The 20,462-nt window shown below is 38.6% G+C and overlaps 1 protein-coding gene across 16 annotated transcripts in view; it reads left to right on the top strand.

Moving 5' to 3' along the window:
* The window catches only part of LIN28B (lin-28 RNA binding posttranscriptional regulator B), a 90,715-nt gene that overhangs the window by 38,832 nt on the left and 31,421 nt on the right, over window positions 1-20,462 (top strand). For all 16 annotated transcript variants that reach the window (XM_031610730.2, XM_031610729.2, XM_090135944.1 and 13 more), the window contains one exon: window positions 13,221-13,405. In XM_031610730.2, the coding sequence (XP_031466590.1) occupies window positions 13,221-13,405 (185 nt within the window). The remainder of the gene's footprint in view (window positions 1-13,220; window positions 13,406-20,462) is intronic.

The following is a 20,462-nucleotide window of genomic DNA, read 5'->3' as shown; positions in this document are numbered from 1 at the left end:
TGCAAAGACTCTACCACAGAACATTTTCTTAGATGGTGTCTGTATGATTAGAGACGTATTTTTCGTGTTACCCAAAATGGGTGGAACTTTTTTTTCCAGAGATCTTAAGCTAGCTTGGGTATCAGTACCTTATTTGTCATTTAGTCAGTGGCATTCTCATCTGCTCATCTATGCTTTAATCCTGCACGTGTATTCTAAGAGAAAGCAAAATTCTCTGTTGTTTGTGTTCCCTTTTGGCTAAAGCGGATCTGCTCCCCAGCTCATCTCTGTGTATCAGTGTGCAAGCAGGGCTCTCAGGACTCCTCTCTTGGCAAGAGGAGGATGTGCAGTCCATGTCTGTATTTTCTCTGTTTTGTTGTATGCAGCCTAGATGACAACCAGTAGATTCCAATCCTCCCCTTTCATATCCGTGGCAATCTTCTGCGTCACGTGGAGACAGTCTTTCCCAGGCAATAAACAGGACCCGAGGAAATACCTGCAAGTTGTACCAGAAGAGGTTTAGATTAGACACAAGGAAAAACTTTTTCTCTCACAGGGTGGTCAGGCAACAGGAATGGCTGTCCTGGGAGGTAGTGGAGTCACCATCCCTGGCAGTGTTCAAAGGTGTCTGGGTGAGGAGCTACGAGATATGGTTTAGAGGCTTGTGGTAGCAGTGGTAATAGGAGAACGGTTGGACTCGATGATCTTATAGATCCTTTCCAAACCTGTGATTCTATGATTCTATAATCTTTGACTGAGTGAGCAAAATCTCAATTAAAAAAGTGAGTGTGGAAATAAAAAACTGTGCCTGCTCTGTTCTCATCACAAGTACTTACATCTATCTTCTAATTTTGCATTGTAGTGCTTTCAGGGGTCTAACTGAAGGGCAGCAATAACAGCTTTGCAGGTGGGACTGTTACTTGAGTCCATAACAGTCTACTTCCTACTACTTAAGGCTGTTAAAAATAATTTTGGGAAGTGTGGTATTTTTGGATGTGCTTATGACAGTGGTAACAGATCTTCCGTGTGTATTGACTCTTAAGCATTTACCATGTTCCTACTGGAGGTTTTCAGGTTATTTCATGTAGCAGTTTCATCTACTGTCTTCCAAAACCTCACTTAGAGAAAGCTATATTATTCCCATACATAGCTTTTTTTATTTTTTTCTGGGTAAGTTTTACTTCACTGCATCTCCACAGCTATTTGTTGTTAGAAATGAAAGTCAGAAACTGCATAAACGGATGCTGACCTGTTCAGATGAATGTATTGCTAGAGTTCAGGTAACCACAGTTTAAGTAATTGCTGAACAGCCTTCCTTCTCCTGGTTCTGTTAGCTTCCTCCCCAGGTAGGCTGTCTTTGGAAACTGCTGGTGAGGGTGCATTTTAAGCCTTTAACCTTTTTTTTTTTTTTTTAATATATATATTTTTAATCAGGGTTCTTTTGATGGGGTGAGAGCTGCCCTAGGACTGTACACAGTAGAGTGGGTGGATGTTTGGAGCTGGTGGTGTCAGTAATGGAAGGTCTGTGAGCACGTGCACAGCTGTGTGCTTTGCCTTTCTCTCCCTGTCCCTGAACACACTGCACATCTGTCTGAAGACATTAATATACAGCAGAGAGGCCCCTAGCCCTGAAAATATTGAAGGTGCTGGGCACGTGTACTCAGTGTAGGTAGTGCCTGGATGAAAAAAGCCCTTGTGGTTTAATACTGCAATGTAACTGCTCTCCAATAGCATAACGTGTACAAGAGATGTTCACAGAACATCTAGAGCTAGCTTTAAATTGCATGCATATGCACATGCATGCACGTGTATATACATGTGTATATGAATTGTGATAAGGGAAAGCTGAATTTGTATAGTCAAAAAGAAAAACTGTAGAGGGCTCTGAAATTGAAGTTGCAGTTGAAACTCCAACGCCATTTCACTTATCGTAGTTTAATTCATATTTATCGAATTACGTGATCATCTCCCAGCATCACACACTGTGCTTTGAACCACACATGATTTTATCTTCATAGTCTGACAGTGGTAGTAAAAATGGGAATGGTCTTAAACTAAAAATGGCAAGATTGAAGTTGAATGTTAAGAGGAAATTCTTTACTCGTATGCACTGGCGCAGACTGCCCAGAGAAAGCTGTGTATGCCCCATCCCTAGGGGTGTTGAAGGCCAGGTTGGATGGAGCCCTGGGCAGCCTGATCTCGTGGTTTGCAGCCCTGCCCATGGCAGGAGTTTGTAACTTAATGATCTTTGAAGTCCCTTCCAGTCCAAACCATTCTGTGATGCTGTAATCTTATGTAGCTGTCACTGGAGAGTCCAAATAAAGAAATAATACATGGAATTTATTGTTTTCACCCACAATTCAGCTGTGCTTCTTGCATGTTAGTTACTATCTGATGTCTTTCTGGTTTTAGCCTTTGGAGCTTTCTTTTTCAAACAGTCCAGTGAAAAAGGGAGCTTGGAATTTGTTTGCTTCTAGTATTCAAACAGTCAGGGAGCAGGCAACTTTGATTGGACTCATAAAGGAGTAATACAGATATAAACTGTATTATCATTTCTTTCTTTGTCCCTTTATCATAAGTTAGTTTCTTGGGGGGTTCTGAGCTGTTGGTGGAGGGGAGGTGCTGCAAAGCCAGTATCCCTGTCTTGTGATATCTTGGTCTGAAAAGGGATGCTTAGGACAGAAGATGTTTGCATGTTGTTAGTGGAGTAGAATCTGCACTGATGATATTAGAAAACTGAGTATGTTGCACATGGAGTTGGGACCCTACAAAACACTAGGCTCTCAATAAAGAAGAATGAGGAGGGTCTGTGGCTCAGGTTGTGACATTGAAAAGATATTATCAAATGATGGAGGTAGACCATATGTTTGTGTTTGGAAGAATTTCTGTAGTGGAATATTTGCCTTGTAATTACATCAGAACTAATCACTTGCCTACGTTTTGTAGGGTCATGCATCTTTGATGCATAGCAAGCTCACTTAAGCAAACAGATTCAGAGTTAGAGGCTAATGATTTTGGGTCCTCTTTCCTGTAAGTATTTATGAGAGTTGTGTTGACAGATTGCAAGAGGAGTTGTCCTTAAAGAATTCCTTCAGATCATTGTACTGCTGCTGATCTGATCCACATTTAGGAGTCTTTGTGAAGCATTTATGTTTGTTGGCTTAGCATGGTACAACTGGGGTGTAAATTGACAGATTCAATATTGGAGTCTTAAGTAGTATTTAGGCATTATGTGATCTGAGCAGAAGCCTGCATTACTGTTAGTTGATAAATGCAGCATATGCATGACACTCCAATTTCACAATTACTTCCTCATAAAATAAAATTTGGTAGTGATATTATTTTAAAAGTCAAATTTTTTAGGTGTTCCTGAGTACTTCCACAATACCTCTGGTAACAAGGTTTATCCTTGGCAGTAAAAATCTTGTCTTCAATAAAGGACTCTTTAATTTCTTCCATTTGCTTTGGAGAGGTTTTATCTTAAATGTTGTTTTCCCATTTGTATGGCAGCAAATTCAGAGGTGCTTCATTGAAATCTGGGAAGTGTTTTTGTTAAGAAATAAATACCAAACTGGTTATGCTTTGGTAACAAAATGTCTTCCTCCAACAACCAGCAACTTCCATTAGCTTTTAAAATGCAACTATTTAGAGAACTATTTCACAGTGAAGTTATAAATATGCACCAGAGTAATAAGTTCAAGTTAATTTTCCAATCATGAACATTATCTCCTTTCATTGCTATGTATTTCTAAAAGTAATTTGACTTGAAATCACCCCCTCATTTCCTGTTAGGTCCAGACCGTTAGACATTTATTACTGGTTTTCATTTCTCTCTAGTACTTTAACTATGATGTGCTCAGATGATCTTCCATTCTCTCTTCTCCAAAGAAAGTGTTGAAGGTTTGAAGTATAAAATAACCAGATGCTCGTTCTTCTTCAAAGACAACTGTTATTTTATGCAGGTATTGATTAGGTCCTTCAGATAGTATTTATAGTTCTGACAGAACAGATGGAATGCTGTAGGAAGTTCTTGATTAAAAAAATTGAAAGATCAGTGAGTGCATCTTTTGCTGTACAAGAACAGCTAAGGAGGATTAACCATAATACAAACCAACTGAAGAAAAAAAGCCCTTAGAAATACTAGACAACTTGAATCCTAAGTCAGGAGTTGTTAATACAGTGTAAACGCTGCTGTTTAATTGTGCTTTTGTAGTGCAGGATTATGTTGTGAAAGTAATTTTAAATAAAACTGAAAATTCAACCTTTTTATCACCTCTCTGCTTTATGAGCACTTACTTTCTAGCCCCACATGTTTTGTCATTTCTGCATGTGTTAAGTCTTGGTGGTGAGTTTGACTTTTGGTAAACAAATATTCTAAGCAGTATTCTACTTTTGTTTCACTTGTGTATTGACAATTTAATTGAATTAAAAAAAAAATAGCAAATGTAGATTCTGAGCTCCAAATGATTTAACAATCTGTATATTTCCTGCTGATAAGCCATGCCCGTATGATTTGTGCAGGACCTTGTGCAGTGCAGTGTGAGTCCTCAGCAGGTGTTGAGGACATCTATACTATAAAAGGAAAAAAAATATTTGCCTGAAAACTTGAGAACAATTTGAGAGAGGTTCCTTTTTACAAGATAATGGATTTTTGTCTCTGGATTGCTTAGGGCTTAGTGATTCTCAGTTGACTGAAGTATCATCTATGCTTGCTTACTTTCTCGCTCCCTTTTTCACAATATCTTTGAGGCAGCTTTTTTCTTTCTGAAGAATTAGAAGAGGTTGCTCAAGTATGGAAGGTCTTTACACTAATGCAATTGATGGTGGCTTTCAGAAAGCATCCTCCTTGTTGAGGATATGGATTTTCTGAGGTGAGGACCCACAAGATTGGTGTCACAAGTCTCTCAGGCTGTACTGTTCAGCTTAGGGCCCGGTGGTGGTGGTGTGAGGATATGTAAATGGATCTTTGGAAATTTGGTCACTCCTTTCCTCCTCCTATGGACAGGATATAACTGGTTGGTTCTTCGGGCTCCAGTCCACAGATAGGTGGGACCAGCCAGGGTAAGGGAAGACAAAGGAAGAAAGGAGGTGGTAGCAGAGATGGACTTCTGCTTCTAGGGCCTTAGCTGCGCCTGTGCTTTCACAGTCTAGGAAGAGAGACAAATCTGTTCATTTGAGAACCAGTAACCTCTGTAACAGTTGGCCATTGACAATATAGGAATGGGTTTAAGCTTGAATCTCCAGTCAGGCTGTTGCCCCAGCTCACTCCTTGTAAGCTTCACCCCTTATCTTATGATAGGGCCCAGTCCTTCCATTGCCTTATGCTCTGCGTCTTGACCACTTCAAGTTCCTGAGATCCAGCAGGATCCAACCACATTCATCTTGTTCAGCTCCATCCTTTCCCACTTCTCCAGTTCTACCCAACTTACTGTTCCCAAGTAAGATCCATTCTGTCCATGGTATGTTTGGCTTGTAACCGGTTTAACCTACCAGCATCACTCCTATACTGTCTCCCCACAAGCTGCTGTTCCTTAGTAGTTGGTAGTTAGCTGTTATACCACGCTTCAGAAAGAAAGAGACAAATGATATAGTTTTAGTATGTTTTGCCATGAGAACGTGGTGAGCTGAACTGTCTCTGTACTAACATGTTAAGTCATTTGTAAAAAACACTGCTTATGTGTGTCAGTCTGTGACTGCTGTAATTGCCAATTGTGAAACACACAGTTTTCTCACGTAAAACTAGGACACACAAAGGCATTTAAACCTCTTTGCTTTTTCCTGGTATTATTTTTCAGCCTTGGTTGAAATGCAATTTAAAGGTTAAGGACAGCTTCACAGAGATTGAAGTTAAGGGTTTGCAGTGTGAAAATATGGCCCTTTTCCAGGAAGTGCAGGAAAAGGGAAAGGTGCATGTAAGGAGATCCTGTTACACTTGAATTAGCACAGCACAGTCTGGGCCTGATTTTTTTTTTTTAATTATATGTAGTCTCTTGAGATGACAGGAGGTGGCAAGGAAGTGCTTTATACGGCTTTATATTTGGTATAGGGATTGTCATTGCATGCTAGGAAATGAGTAGAGAAGCACAGGAACGAAGGCTGTAGACAGTATGGCAGGCAGGGAAAATGAGGGTGCTGCAGTTGCTTCTGAATATATGGTTAATTACACCAAAAAGGTGTAGTAAATCTGAAGGAAGTTGTGGTTTAGTTTTAGGTGAAATAACTGTACCATTGACTTGTGCTTTCTACTGGAGCAAATTCTAAGTGCGTGGAAAATGCAGCAAAGTATGTGGGTTGTAAATTGCATCTTCCTGTGCTCTTGCAGTTCTATCTATGCTTATGGGACTCTATTGAAGTTGAAATTTGCTGATTTCTAGATCTTTTAGGGGATGACTGTGTTCACACTGTATTCGATGTATTTTTAACAAGAGTGAATCATAGCCATATTGTGTGCTGTCTCTCACCGTTAAACTCATGGGAGAGGTGCCAAAAGGGAGAAAGCTCTGTTAGATTCACCAGGCAGATTTTGGTCCATTTGTATCCCCCATAGAAGAAATGAGAGAACCAGATTTAGTGGCACTCATGGATTTTCTGGTGATCCACATGTTTTTTGTTTGTTTTTTGGTGTTTCAAAGAGTCTTGATGCAGTCCCCTACTCCGGAAGAAAAGGCCCAGGACTTACTGTGGTGAGATGCAATCAAAAGAAACAGTGTGCAGCATGGGGTGGTCTCTCCTTACCTGCCACAGCTGCATTCTCACACAGCAGCTTCTGCTGAGGTGTGCTGGTGGTTTTTTGGCTCTGTGGAGACCTGATTCATCTGGAGCACAGCAAAAAGCCTTACATAACCAAGAATAGATGAACGGTTTTCTTTCTGGGTCGGTAGTGTGAGGCTGAGGCTGGGGAAGAGGAACCGTCTCTCTGAACCATCTGAACTGTGTCCTAAAACTGTTACCTTGTTGCTGGCATGACTGGTGAGAAAACAAGTAAACTAAGAAATGAGAAAAGAGACCAGTGTCATTTTCATGTTGAGAAGAAGGAAAATTGGGTGAAAGAGGATGGTACACATTCTAACACAAATGTTCTGAGTAAAGGAAAGGCAATAACTAGTAGTAGAAGACTAGTCCTATGGGTGCTATGCTGTAACAGAAAATTGTACTTAATATGGTTAGAAAGCAGGGTGAGATTAGGGAGAAGCAAATGAGATGTTTATTATCCAGATTCTTTTCATGACTATACAAAACTAAAACAGCTGGTGCTGAATGTGTAATCAGATATAAAGGCAGCAGAAACACAGTCAAGTAGCATTTGTGACCTGAACTCAAATACTGAAAATTATGAAGAAAATGAATGAAGTGGTGCTGTGTAAAGAAATAAACAATGCAGTGGAGTATGTTTGATCAGATCACATTGGGAAGTAATCATGGCCGACCTGCTGTAGACTTCTATCTAAGGATTTATATACAGAGTGTGTAGTAATAATATTACAAGAAATACTAGTTGGAATAGTATCACTAAAGTTTGACTGTATTAGGCCAGACTGTTATTTAAGCACGAATTATAATTATATTGTTATAATGATGAGATATTTCTGGACGTTATATTTTCTAATTTTCTTCCCAGAACTGTAATTCAGGATAGAAGTCATGTTATTTGCAAACAATTGATGACATTATAGAAAAATTAATTGTTTTAAGAAACGGAGACAAGGCATAGACTCAGTTAATTTGGTTTAAATCAGAAGATAAAAAATCAATAGTTTTGTTTTTTTTTTTTAAGGCTTAATTTTGTTGAATGAGGAGAACCAGTCTGTGGACTTGGGTAAACTGACCCACTAGAGGCTTAAATGGAGAGGAGGTTCAACTTGAATACCATGTAATGAAAAACGAAGAGAACGTTGAGAAATTACATGTCTCTTTCTAACAGAGGACTGAGTGTATCCTAGCAGGGCTTTTGGTAGTGAAAAGGTAATGTGAAAGGAAGGAAGAGCAGAGAAGCTAAGAAAGAAATGCAAGACAGAAACAAATTCCAAGTAAATAAGGATGTGAAACTGTGGTGTGCCAGTTGCACTGCTGTACCTGCCTCGGTACCAGTTCTTTCTCTATTTTAAAGTTTCATGAAATTGCTTCCCCTGCCTAGTAACTGTCGTCTGTGTGTTGTATAGGTGGCTTTTCACTGATTGACACCTGAAATGCAAGTCTTCGAGAAATGCCAGAAAATCTTAATAGCTTTATTTTTCAAGTAAAATTAGAAATATTTTTTGTAATCAAACTGCAAATTAGGTACTGTAGCCAGTCGTGGGGTTTTTTTTGTTTGTGGTGGTGGGTTTTGGGTTTTCGGTTGTTTGATGTTTTTGGTTTTCTTTTAACATTAAATACTAAGTTGCACATCCTAATTTCAGTAGCTGCACTGTAGTCCACTATGTGCACCCTGGAGCTCATTGAACCATTCAGTGAACAGATTTAGCTCACTGGAAAAACAGAAATCTATCCCCATTTCCTCTTCCTCTTACTCCTCCCCCTCACCTTTTTCTTTTTTTCCTTTTTTTTTTTTTTTTTTTTAAACTGCATTTGTTTCCTGTCAGATTAGTGGGTTAAATTGGCTTATGGGGAGGACTGAGAAGTGCCAGATTTGGTGCAAGATAAGCCTCTAGGAGCAGGAAAAGACCTTTAAGGTCAGCAGGAGCAGGGAGTGGGGAGGGAAGAGTGGCAAGAGGTTAGATTGTTGCATGGATGGACAGCCTTCGGGTTCAATGTAAATGCAGAGTGACTTGCTGCTCTTTGAGAGGCTATTGTTTAACACAGTGCATTTTTTTGTTTGTTTTAGCATTTGGTCTGCAAAAATATCTTTACAAACATCCTAAAATGAAATTTGGTGGACACTTGCACTAGTCCTTTAGCGTGGCTGGGCTTCAGGATGCTATCCTTCGTATCTGGATTTAATTGTAGGTAATTTCAGAGGGAAAACCATTTTCCTACTTTGTGAAACCCAGCATACTGGTGGCATCTGGTCATTGTACAGAGCAATCAATCAATCACTAGATAAAAAGAGGCAGAAATGAGAGATACAGAAAATAAATGATCTAAGCAGAATTGCCACCAAATAATTCCCTGCCCCCAAGAATTTAATGCCTGCCCCAGCAGTTGTTTACAGCCCCAGCTAGAAGCGGCAGAGAAGTGCTGAGGAGACACATGCTGGGAACCTGTTCTCCTGACCCCCTGGACATATTAATAAAAGTAATACACACTGAATATCAGTGATCAGACCCCTGGAACGAGCCTGAATTCCAAACTTCCTCTCTTTTGTAGGGCGTGTTGCAAGCACTCCCTGACACTGTAAAAGAAATGCTATTTTTCTCTGGGACAGACTTGCTAATACAGTTTATATTTGTTATATTTTGGGATTTGATTCACACTAAGCAGTACTTTTCAGGAACTTGTGATCGTGGGTTTTTCACTCCGATTTTTTTTTTTTTTTTTTTTTTTTTTTTTTTTTTTGGTAGTTATTACTGTTGCGAAGTTCACAGCTTTTTGGGCCAAGCTGCTGCTTGTAAGGAGATGTGTAAGATGTTACACTGTGAGCTCAAATATCAAGAAATAATTGGAAGTCTTTTTAAAAAAAAAAACAACAAAACACAATCTTAAATGGCACTGTCAAAAAAAAGAAAAAAAAACTGACAAAAAAAACACTAAACTGTCTGAAGCCACTGTATTGACTTCTGGTAAAAATAACAGCTAAGTCTGTGACTGTTGAAAGAGAGAAAGGGGTAAAAGCATGGTGCTTTTAAGTTTTCTTTCTTCATTGGCAGTGTGCCCATACACCCCATTCAGGGCTCTAGGAATGGTTCACTGACTTGAAATTCTGGCTGCTTTTAATTGTGGGAGTTTTATTTGTTTAAGTAATGCGAGGAAAATACTGAGTTAGGACTCCTCATGTTAAATTATCAACTTTAGAGACATTTTTTGTCCAGCTCTTCATCAGAGTTGAGAAAGACTCTTAAGGGTTTTAAACTTTTTATTTTTTATTTCTTTATTCTTTTCTGGTTTCCAAATGCCAATTTTTTCAGTTGTTACTGCACCCACAGAGAATCTATGAGCAGGCTGACAGTGTTGTACACGTTCACATAGTAAGTCAAAGTACACCGTATCCATCTGTAGCATTGATAAGCTGTTGAGGTGCATTGAAGGAGGGCGCTGTGCAAGTCATTTGGACTGTGGTTTTTTTTAACCTTTGCTGCTACAAAAAGGGCTTGGGGAAAAAAGCATTCAAAAAATGCTTAATGGTTTATGAAAGCATGATAATTGTACCATAACTTCAGCTTGTAAGGATACTTTAAAAAAAACCTCTTCTAGGTATGCATTATTTGGAAGTGAAAATTCTGTTGTTAGAAGCGAAATGACAAGAAATGGAAACATTTTTGGCTACTGATGATGGCCTGTCTTAGGTTTAAGTAAGTACTTTTTTCTTTTGAAGTAAAGCAGAAGATACAACATTATGTGCATATCAGATATCAGCCTCTTGGTGTTTATTTTATAAACTGAGAGTTGGAAAGGAAAAAGTCTTGCTGTGAACTTGCCTGTATGTTCACTAAGTTGTAATTAAACAAAGAGACAGTAACATCCATGCCATATTCTGTATTAGAGAAAAATTCAGGCTTGTGTTTATCTGCTTGAGGTTCCCTTTGTGATAAGCAGACGCCTGTTTTGTAATAATGGCCTGATTCTGAAACAGTTAATGATATGCGTTATCTGGGGACAAAATACTTACCTTTTACCAAGATTTCCCTCATGGCTGTTGAGGAGGTATGGATGGGCCTACAGATGGATTAATGGCACTGGCAAAATCTGTTGTTTCAAGCAGTAGTGTCATCTTCTGAGCATGTTGTGAATTTTGGTGTGTCTTCACTGTGTCAGATTCCTTTACTGCTGTGCAGACATCAGAATGGAAGTCTTGCCTGAAATAATGCTGGATGGTTTATTGGTTTATATAGAACTACGGTCTTCCCTGTCAATTATTTGTCTTAATGCTTAATAACGCTTAAAACATTTTTTGGAAGAGCCGCATGTGCTAGAGCTGTGCAACTGGATAAACAAAAATAGCCAAAAATTAGCCTTTCTCTAACCAGTGGAACTGTGGTGCTTACTTTACACTGCTGGAAAAAAACAAGTAACTGAATCTCTCTGTCAGACTAATGTTAGAAATTTCTTGGTGCATTATGAATGGTTGTTGCTGAGTAGACTTGGTTGATCAGGTATTTGAGCTCTTTCAAGCAAATATGCGCGTGTTCTTTGACATAGTTTCGTTACAAAATAACTGGGAATATTTCTTTTAATTTTTAATTTAGTTGCTGCACAAATGCTGTTCTACATTATACTGTGTATGACTGAGCTCCAGCATATCTGAGTCATAAAGAGTGTGGTTGGAAGGGGCCTATTGAGGTAGTCTAGTCCAGCTTTTTGTAAAAGGCAGGACCTTGGGTTAAGTTATTCAGCGCCCTGTAAAGCCAAGTCTTAGCTGTTTCCATCAAGGGGAACTTGACCACATCTCAGGCTTCCCTGTTTAATTCTTCTCATACTGAGTGACTTATCCTTACATCAAATTAAACTTCCCTTAACACAGTTCAAGCCTGTTGCTTCTTGTCCTTTCTTCAGTTATCCTTGGGAAGAGGACGCCTCTTTTTCTGTATGGACTCACTCAGCTTTTGTTCTTGTGCTCTGTTAAAAGTCTGTGAAGATAACGTTGTCAGCCTACAGGGGAAAACATCTAAACAGCTCCCAGACATGGGATTTAAATGCCAAAACAGAAGTGTATCGTGCTATTTTGTGTGTAAAAGTGTTCCAGTCACTGCATGGGCCAGGCAGTGGTGGCACAGCCATTAGAGGTGACCCACTGTCTTATCAAACAGCAGTTAAAAGTCTGTGGGGAATACCCCACAGTACCTAAGCTGGCTCAAATCCCAGTGTTTGCACAACTGATTCTCCCTCTGGATATCTACACAAGATCCACAGAAGGTATTGGTATGTTTCCTGTTGATGTCACTGATGAAGATGCTAAAGAGTCTCGGTCCCAGCACTGACCCCCTGTGGGACACCATTTATTGCTGGTCTGCATACAGACGCTGAGCCACTGACCACCACTCTCTGGTATCCATCCTACAGCCAATAAATTTTGGTGGTAGATAGACAGTTGGACTAGAAGATCTTAGAAATCTTTTCTAATCTTAATGATTCTGTGAATCTGTTACGTCAACACATTCTCTAGTTGGACATGGGGGCAGTGGATGTGACTTAGTCAAACGTCACTTGGCTCTTTTTGATATGTAATTGAGTGGGACTGTACCTGTGGTGAAGATTCCCTCTTTAATTGCATGACACAGCCAAGTGAGTGTTAGAGAGCTGATAAGTATCAACCCAGAAATTGCTCTTTGTTTTTCAAGAGTTCAGGAGCAGAAGAATAAAACGTGTTTTGTAACTCTTGTATAAAAAATACAAGAATGCATTTGGAAATGGACAGAGGTGTTGTAAAATATTCTGTAAGTCCAATTGATCTCACTCATTTAATGTATATCTTCTAAAATAAATGGTTAGGACAAGCAGTGTCTATTGTATTTTATTTTTTTTCCCAAAAAATAACTTGTCTAACTTAACTTGATAGTCATTTTATTTAAGAGTTAAATTCATCACTTTGGTCCTGGGTTGCAGATTAATTATTGTATGTAATTTATAGGAATCAATATTACAATTTTCATTACATTAAAATCAGTGGTGAGCTTCTGTTGATTTCAGTTGATCCAAGATCGTGTTGCTACTATGTAATATCAGACAACATATTAGTATTTATTTCACTTGTTCTTGTGTTAATAATTTCTTTTTCTTTGAATGAAAATACAGATCTGTACTTCCCATTTCATTTTACAAGATTTTTCACTTACAGCTGTCCTAGAATTTTTAAGGTTGCAGCACTCCTCTGACTTCTTAGATCAATAGTATTCAACATAGATGAGGAAAATATTTCAATTCTGTTCACGCTGAAAAAGAAAAACACATTACTTGTTCAGCGTTGAACAGTGTTTTTAGTGTATCCAGGACTAAAATTTGTGGTATTGTCTGCTAGCTCATGCAGAGGAAGCTGTTACTCAACCTGTATGTATTTTAGAATAGTAGACAGAATAATTTGTCCCGTTGATTATGAATGTAAATGTTGTTTTTAAGACAGTGGTAACCAAGAGTGTTTTTCCTATTTGCAGAGCAAGCTTTACATGGAAGGATTTAGAAGCCTAAAAGAAGGAGAACCAGTGGAATTTACTTATAAGAAATCTTCCAAAGGCCTTGAATCAATACGGGTAACAGGCCCTGGTGGGAGCCCCTGTTTAGGAAGTGAAAGACGACCCAAAGGGAAGACAGTACAAAAAAGAAAACCAAAGGGAGATAGGTAATTACCTTATTTTGTTATTTTACCCTTTTTTTTCCTCTTTATTTGCAAGTTTTTCTTGAAGTTATGTTTTCAGCATTTATTGATTCATGAAAGGAAGCTCTTCTGTGTAAATGTGCTTTTGTATGTAGCATAGTAATTTGATTAAGGCTATTAAGCTGTACCTGTACAACTACATAAATTACTCATGTGATTGGTTTTTCTTGAGAAGGTTTTATTGAATTAGAGGAAGTCTGCAAAGGAATGTATACTGTTTTGAAAATACTGCAGATGGAGTGTGAGGACAGGTCGGTGTGAATACAGGTGAAGTGATATCGTGTTTAGTTGAGGACAGTGCATGCTAAAGGGACTGATGTGTGCAGTGATATTTTAAATTGTGCATCAGTAGTTCTATACAGAAGGGTTGAAAGTAATATTGATGAGGTGTGTGTTACTTGGTTAATTATATTTTTACTCAATGAAAAGGGTATCTAAAGTTTCTGAAAGTCATAATGGTTGGTGTCTGAAGTAGTATTGTAGTAATATTTTACAGGTTAATGTTTAATCTGTTTATGTTTAATCCAGAGATGCAGTTATGCAAGTGCAGCAGACTGACTTCTATTGTTTTACTTTACCCTCTGCATCTGATGGCATGACAAAGTTCTGTAATTCTCTTCACTATGAGGCTACCTGCACTTTATTTCCTAAGGACAGCCTTTCCTCCCAAACATGACTCTCACCTTTACCTGAATCTCCTTTTTCCTTGTGACATTGCCAAATCCAATATGTCATCACTGAGATCAAGGGAAAAACAGAATGGGAATATACAGCCCATTCAGAGCATCCCAACAGCCAAGTTTTCCCTGCAGTATATGATTTACAGCGTGACAGAGAAATGGCTCTCTTCCATTGCAAATTCTGGAACTAAGAATACCTTGTGAAAGATATGGTCACCTGGAAAGGAAGCATTGCCCAGCTCTGAAAATATTTGCTGGATACAGATGAACTCTGCTTGTCCTCACCCTCTGTTCAAAAGGCTTTCTCTTTCTTCTTCTTTTCCTTTTTTTTTTTTCTTCTCATTCTCTTCTTTTTGTTCTCATTCTTTTTCTTGTTCTCATTTTCTTTTTTTTTTTTTTGTTCTCATTCTCTCTCTCTTTTTTTTTTTTTTTTAATTAAGGACTGGAGTCAATATTATAGTTGTCCTCTTTCACTTTCTTTGTGAAATCTGAGGACCATGAACAAAATTTATTGCTGCTGTAACAGATCAGAGTCCATAACCACAACAAGGGCAGACTTTGTAAGCAGGACAAAGCTTCCTATTTGGTTGGTCACCATATCTAACCTCTTAATGTTACGTTACATGCAGTGGCTGTGACAAATCTTTTTTTTTCTTTACTTTTTTTTTTTTTAAGATATGCTTCCAGTATTCGTAATATTATTATCATTGTTAATGTTTTGTAATGTGGCAACAAACAAAGGCTACAGTCATTATACTTTTGTTCTGTTTACTGCACATCTATGTATGAAGAAAGACGATCCTTGCTTCAGAAACCTTAAATTCTAAATTGACAGGTCATAAATAGACCAGGAAAAATAATATATATTTAAGGAGAGAGGGATTTGAACAACTGTAAATATCTGTAGTGCACAGGGTAGTCAGTGCACTACAGAGGAAGTGATACTTTTAGAATGTAACTCATCCTAGGAAAGCATCTAAAATATATGGGATGAGCCTTGCCTTGTGGTTGTCATGGACTTCAGGACAAGCCTAGCTCCAGTGCTGTAGATACTTCCTTTGCAAGTCTCTAAAGATAAGTAAGATGAATCCTACTTTCAGTGACATGTTTTCAAATCTAAAGCATAGTCAAAATTGGGCAGATATATCCTGGAAAACATTGTTGATGTTCACCTTACTATAAAGAAGGAAAAATTCAGATTTACACTGAGTTAATTTGAATATGTGAACATAGGCAATTGCCCACCTCTACCTTCAAATTCTTACTTTCAAGTGAGTAAGACTCCAAAAAAGCCTGAAATTTGAACTTATTGAAGTAGCACTGATGTTATCTTTTGATGATGAACAGTGTCTTTCTTGAAGGAAAATGATTTTGTTTAAACAGCTAGCCAATGGGAAAGTGCATCTCCAATATGCACAGTGAAAGATTTCTTTTAAGATTTCCATTCTGCTGTGAAAACTGCCTCTGTTTATGAAAGTTAATTCCATGTTCTGGTGTTTGTCTCTTTTCCATACTACTGGTGTAACAGTATGAGGGACCAGCCTCACTGCAGATTTTGAAACTTCTGTTTAAATCGATCCCATGGCTGTTAGTGATAGGGGCAGGATTCAGGGCAGAAGGAAAGAATGGCAAAAATGGTTACAGATATCAAAGGTGGAAAGAGAAAGGGAAGAGCAAGCAAAACATGAAGGGAGAGGTGAAAAAAGCTGTGATGCTGAGGTGACCAGATGTTGCTGATTTGTAGATTTTGTGGTATTTCCCCAATAGACTCAGTCTCTCAGTAATTTGCTGAATATTGTTGCTGTGGGGACATTGCTTTGATAATAATTCCCCCTCAACATTACTGTTGGCCACGTTAGGTTTATAACAAGGTGAGGGAAAGGTATGTAATTGCTCACAGTTGTACAGGCCACTTCGGCATATTTTTCAGCCAGCATTCTAATGCGTACTAGTATGGGTCTACATGAAATGAAACTGTGGCCATAGGCAGCTGGCAGGCTTTAGGTTCCCAGACCTATAAGCTTCTGTAATATCTATGTGTCTTATGTGTTGGTTTTTTTTTTTTCAAAATATTAAGAGTAATTTGGACTAGAGTGGAGGCATCTGAATGATGCTCTGCTGGGATTTAAGTCTTACGGGTGCTGGGTACAGAGCTGCCCTACTACAGCATAAATGTGAAGGGGTAGCTCTCGGCATTGGACAACCTAAGACACCCAGGGATTGAACAGGCTGCACAACAGGATGCAATTCCTTTCCTAGGAGACCTTATCATTGGCTGACACATGTTTTGCTTGGCATTAGTAGTGATCTGACTCAGAAGTACTTTGTGCTGCTCTTTAAGAATGACCACCAGGAGCTGATGTGAAAAAGATAAATCACTCTGAATTCTTGTCTTAATCATCTGCTCCATAACTTGTAGACAAGTCCATGAAATCTTGATGCAGAGCAGAATAAATAAAATCAGAAGTTAACCAGCCATCTGAAGAGAAGGTTTGGAATAGGGGAAAAAGAATTGTGTTTTGTTTCTTTTTCCCCAAAGCACTTCAGTGTTTGTAATTAACCTAGAACAAAACTGTGTGAAGGACCATTTTATCACTCTGAATTTTATTTTTCTTTCCTTCTTTTTTTTTTTTTTTTCCCACATTTGTACCTGGAAAAATATTCTTTAGTATGGTAAATATTAAAATAAATGTTACCTCTAGGTCTTTGCCACCTATATTAACCTGTATTAACAGAACATGAGTGATACTGTCAGGACCAGAAGCTAGGGCTATCTTTGAGACCGGAAAATATTATCCAGTATCTGTAAATATTTCTGATTCAAACTCAAAGTTTGGTACTTTTTCCGCAGAGTGTTTGAGTTCTACCTGATTGGATTGGCACTTAATTCAAGTGGAACATTTTGGAGGGCAAGAGGGACAAACATTTTTCTTTTTCTCTTGTTGGTTTTGAAGTATTTACACCAAAATAGAAACAGTGACTCAAGAGGGAAAGGACAAGAAAGAAGTAAGGGTATAGCTCCATCTCCTAATTCCAATTTATGAAATTTCAGTCCTGTGCTGTCCTCCACTAACACAACACTTGTAGCTGAGATGCATCCTTCTAGCCCAGATGAACTGCATCAGTAATGGTTCGGATTTAAACCTGTAACAAATGCGGTGTTCTGAGATTTTGATTTTGATGTGAAACATTCCACTGAGTTGCTTTTACAGAACTAACCTGCAAGTAGAGCATGAAGAAGGGAGATGAAGTCTGCTAGAAATTAAATATTGCTACTGAAAAGACTGTACATGCTGAATTCTGTTCTAGGCTTGTGGCTAGTGAGATAGCCGTGTGTTTGTAATTCAGTTGGTTAAATTGTAAGGAACACTGCAGCACAGAAGTAACACTTCAAAATTCTTTTCCAATGTAGACAACTGCTAATGAGAGACAAACTAAAAAAGAAGTGTTTTTTGTGCTAAGATATATTAAGTGATATTTCTTGGTAATTCTCAGATCTGACAGAAAGCATAATTTCCAAATATTTCTAAATTGCCAGCTGAAGTACAGTCACTTGAGGCAGAGGGCTGTATCAAATAATAAAATACTTCCATGTCGCTTAAAATTAGTTTGTGTCTGAATAAGAAAATGAAGTCTGAAGACATTCTGCAGACGATTCAGAGTTAGATTATAATAAGAAAATTGTAAGTCTTTCTCATATACTGCATCTTCAAGAGCTTATGTTCTGCACAAGCAGCTCTTAGAGGCAATGGCACTGTGGTGTACTATTGAAAGCATCTGGGCTGAAGTTAGTAGAACTAGGAGAGCTAGTGTAGGAAACAAAAGTTACGAGATACAGTCATTTCAAATTTCAGATTATATCAAATTCCATCTTCACTGGCTAAATCATCCTTAAGTGTCTAATTCTACTAGAAAAGCTTTTGATGGCTCAAGCTGAGCTGTTTTTTGTGATGGATATTGAATAATTTGGGTGGTACAAGCTGTGAAGGAGAACATTGAGCTAGTAGGAAATGGAAGAAGACCATAAAAGCCATACTTACAAAATGGTAGGGACAAGGAGGCTGGGGAGAGCCCTTCAGGAAGGGGTATTCCACTCCTGCTTATCTTACCCCTCTGCCAGCCCCAGAATGCAGCTGTTCCCTGGGGACCCGCTTCAGGCCCTGCCGTAGCATCAAAAGGCATCAGGGCAAAGGAAGTGAGAGAGAGCAGCTGCAAGGAGGCTGGATGAAAACCTCAGAGCTTTTCCCTTCAACACAAAATGGTGTCAGCATCTAACTGTCAGAGGGCTGAACTTTACTGCTCTTCTCCTAGGTAGACAGTGTGTATATTTCTTTCCTTTTCTAAAGGGGAAACTAGCAGAGAAGTCATGCAGTTTTGTGCACATTTCTTAAAAATGTGGCCTTGCAAAAGGACGTTACCTGAGGATGGCATGTCAGAGTTTAAAATGAGAATATCTCCTTTCCCTGGCTGTATTTCAATTAGGTTTAGATAGTAAAAATTTGTTTCTTTCCAGTTTTCTCTCCTCTTTTTGCTGTTTTTCAAGTGTAGTGTATTTAGTTCACTGCTTTTTCCGAGCATCCCAGGGATTACACTGCATATGAGGATTGTGACCATGGTTTTTGTTCTTTTTCATAAAAACTATAATAAGATGAGGTCCCTATGGCTTAGCACATGGTTTCCAACAGAAGCAAGTTCCTAAGAAGAGACTGTAGGAAAGTTGTGCTTTCCATCTCTTGCATTTAGAGGTTTAGGCGTCTCTTCAATGCCAACACCTAATCAGCACAGGATGGATAGATGGTGTTTCAAGTGCCTGACAAGAGCTGGACACAATTTATTTCCTTAAGCAAAATTTGAGATTATTTGTACAGAAACTTAGGTAGTTAAGAATTCACACTTAGATAATAGATGATAAACCAAACTGAGATATCTTTTCTTAAATGATCTTATTTTCATTCTTTCTAGCTATGCCGTAATAAGCCACCAAAGTAATACAAATTATAGGAGTAATTCAGCAGCACAATGCTGTTTTAAATCAATCAAACAAAAAAACATTTAAAAAAAAAACAACTAAACCTGAGAACTTTGCACTACACATCATTTCAAACACTTTAATCTTTGCTGGACTATAATCATTAGAGAAAAATGTACTTGGGGAATTCTGTTCTTTCTTCTGTGTGTAGGCTAACCACTTTTTGGAAGGTGTAACAACAGTCCTGTTTTTTTGTTTTTTTTTTTACAGGAGTGGGGTAAAACCAGAGGGCTTAATTAAGAGAGTTAAAAATAGGAAACTTAAAAATAGCTGTCACTTGGTGTTTTGGAATGGAGGCTTGAAAGCTGGCTTGGAGATGGATCTCTAGGGCAGGGGGTTAATCTTCCCTCGTCTTTGTGCAGAGCCATCCAAGTCTAAGTTACAAGCCTCTGAGAAGTGTTACTGCATATATTCATTAGACAGCCCTTGTTAAAATCTCTAAATCATCCATCTGTGTTTAAGTGAGCTGAGCAGCCACAGACTGGCTGCATACCAAATACACAGGCATGCTTCCAGGACTCAGCATGTCCACTGTGATGAGAATGGAATCATATATCCAAAACTGGGTATTTTCTTCAGCAAAAGATGAAAGGAAGGTGGCTTAAGATCATGAATACAAAACAATTGCCACTAACCAGAGTGTATAGCAACCAGCATCTGTGGGCAGTATGTTGTTTGGCATGATTTTATCTTCAGACTGGGGTGTTACACGTGAACTTGAGTCTTCTGGAAGTGCCAGCCGTAGGAGCTATGGAAGAACAAGTACCCAGAGCAAGAGCACAAGTGGAAACCCTTACCTTTCAGAAGAAAACAAGCTTTGACTCGCCCAGCTTCTACCTTTAGGTCTAGCATGCAACAGTGGGAGTTGCTTCCTCAAAAGATGATGACTTTCTCTTCCTGCCTACTTCCGTTTCTCAAGCAGTTGCAAGCCAGGATGCGGAGCCAAAAGATCAATTATTGAAATGTTGGGCTAGGCAGAGGAGTGTTACGCTTGTGCAGAATAATATATGCGTTACTAGAATAAACATTTCTATTTTTCCAGAAGACTCTTAGGAAATCACATTCCAAATTTCAGTTTTAGAGAACATTATTTAATTTACAAAGCCAAGTGCCCACAGGCTACAAAGCTTGATTTAGTCCCTAACAAGCTGCCGTGCCTGTAGACAAAAATCAGTTAGTTATTTTGGGGTACCCAGGCACAGTGCTGTAATATGCTGCGTGGCAATGCAGGCATTTCCTCATTCATTGAAAAGGCTGCTTTTTGTTTCACATGTTTTTAACTATCAAATTCACCAGAAGGCAGCTTGAAAGT

This window comes from Phasianus colchicus, chromosome 2 (genome assembly GCF_987193195.1).
Source record: "Phasianus colchicus chromosome 2, bPhaCol1.hap1.1, whole genome shotgun sequence".
NCBI lineage: Eukaryota > Metazoa > Chordata > Aves > Galliformes > Phasianidae > Phasianus > Phasianus colchicus.
This window is presented reverse-complemented; position numbering and strand designations above follow the sequence as displayed.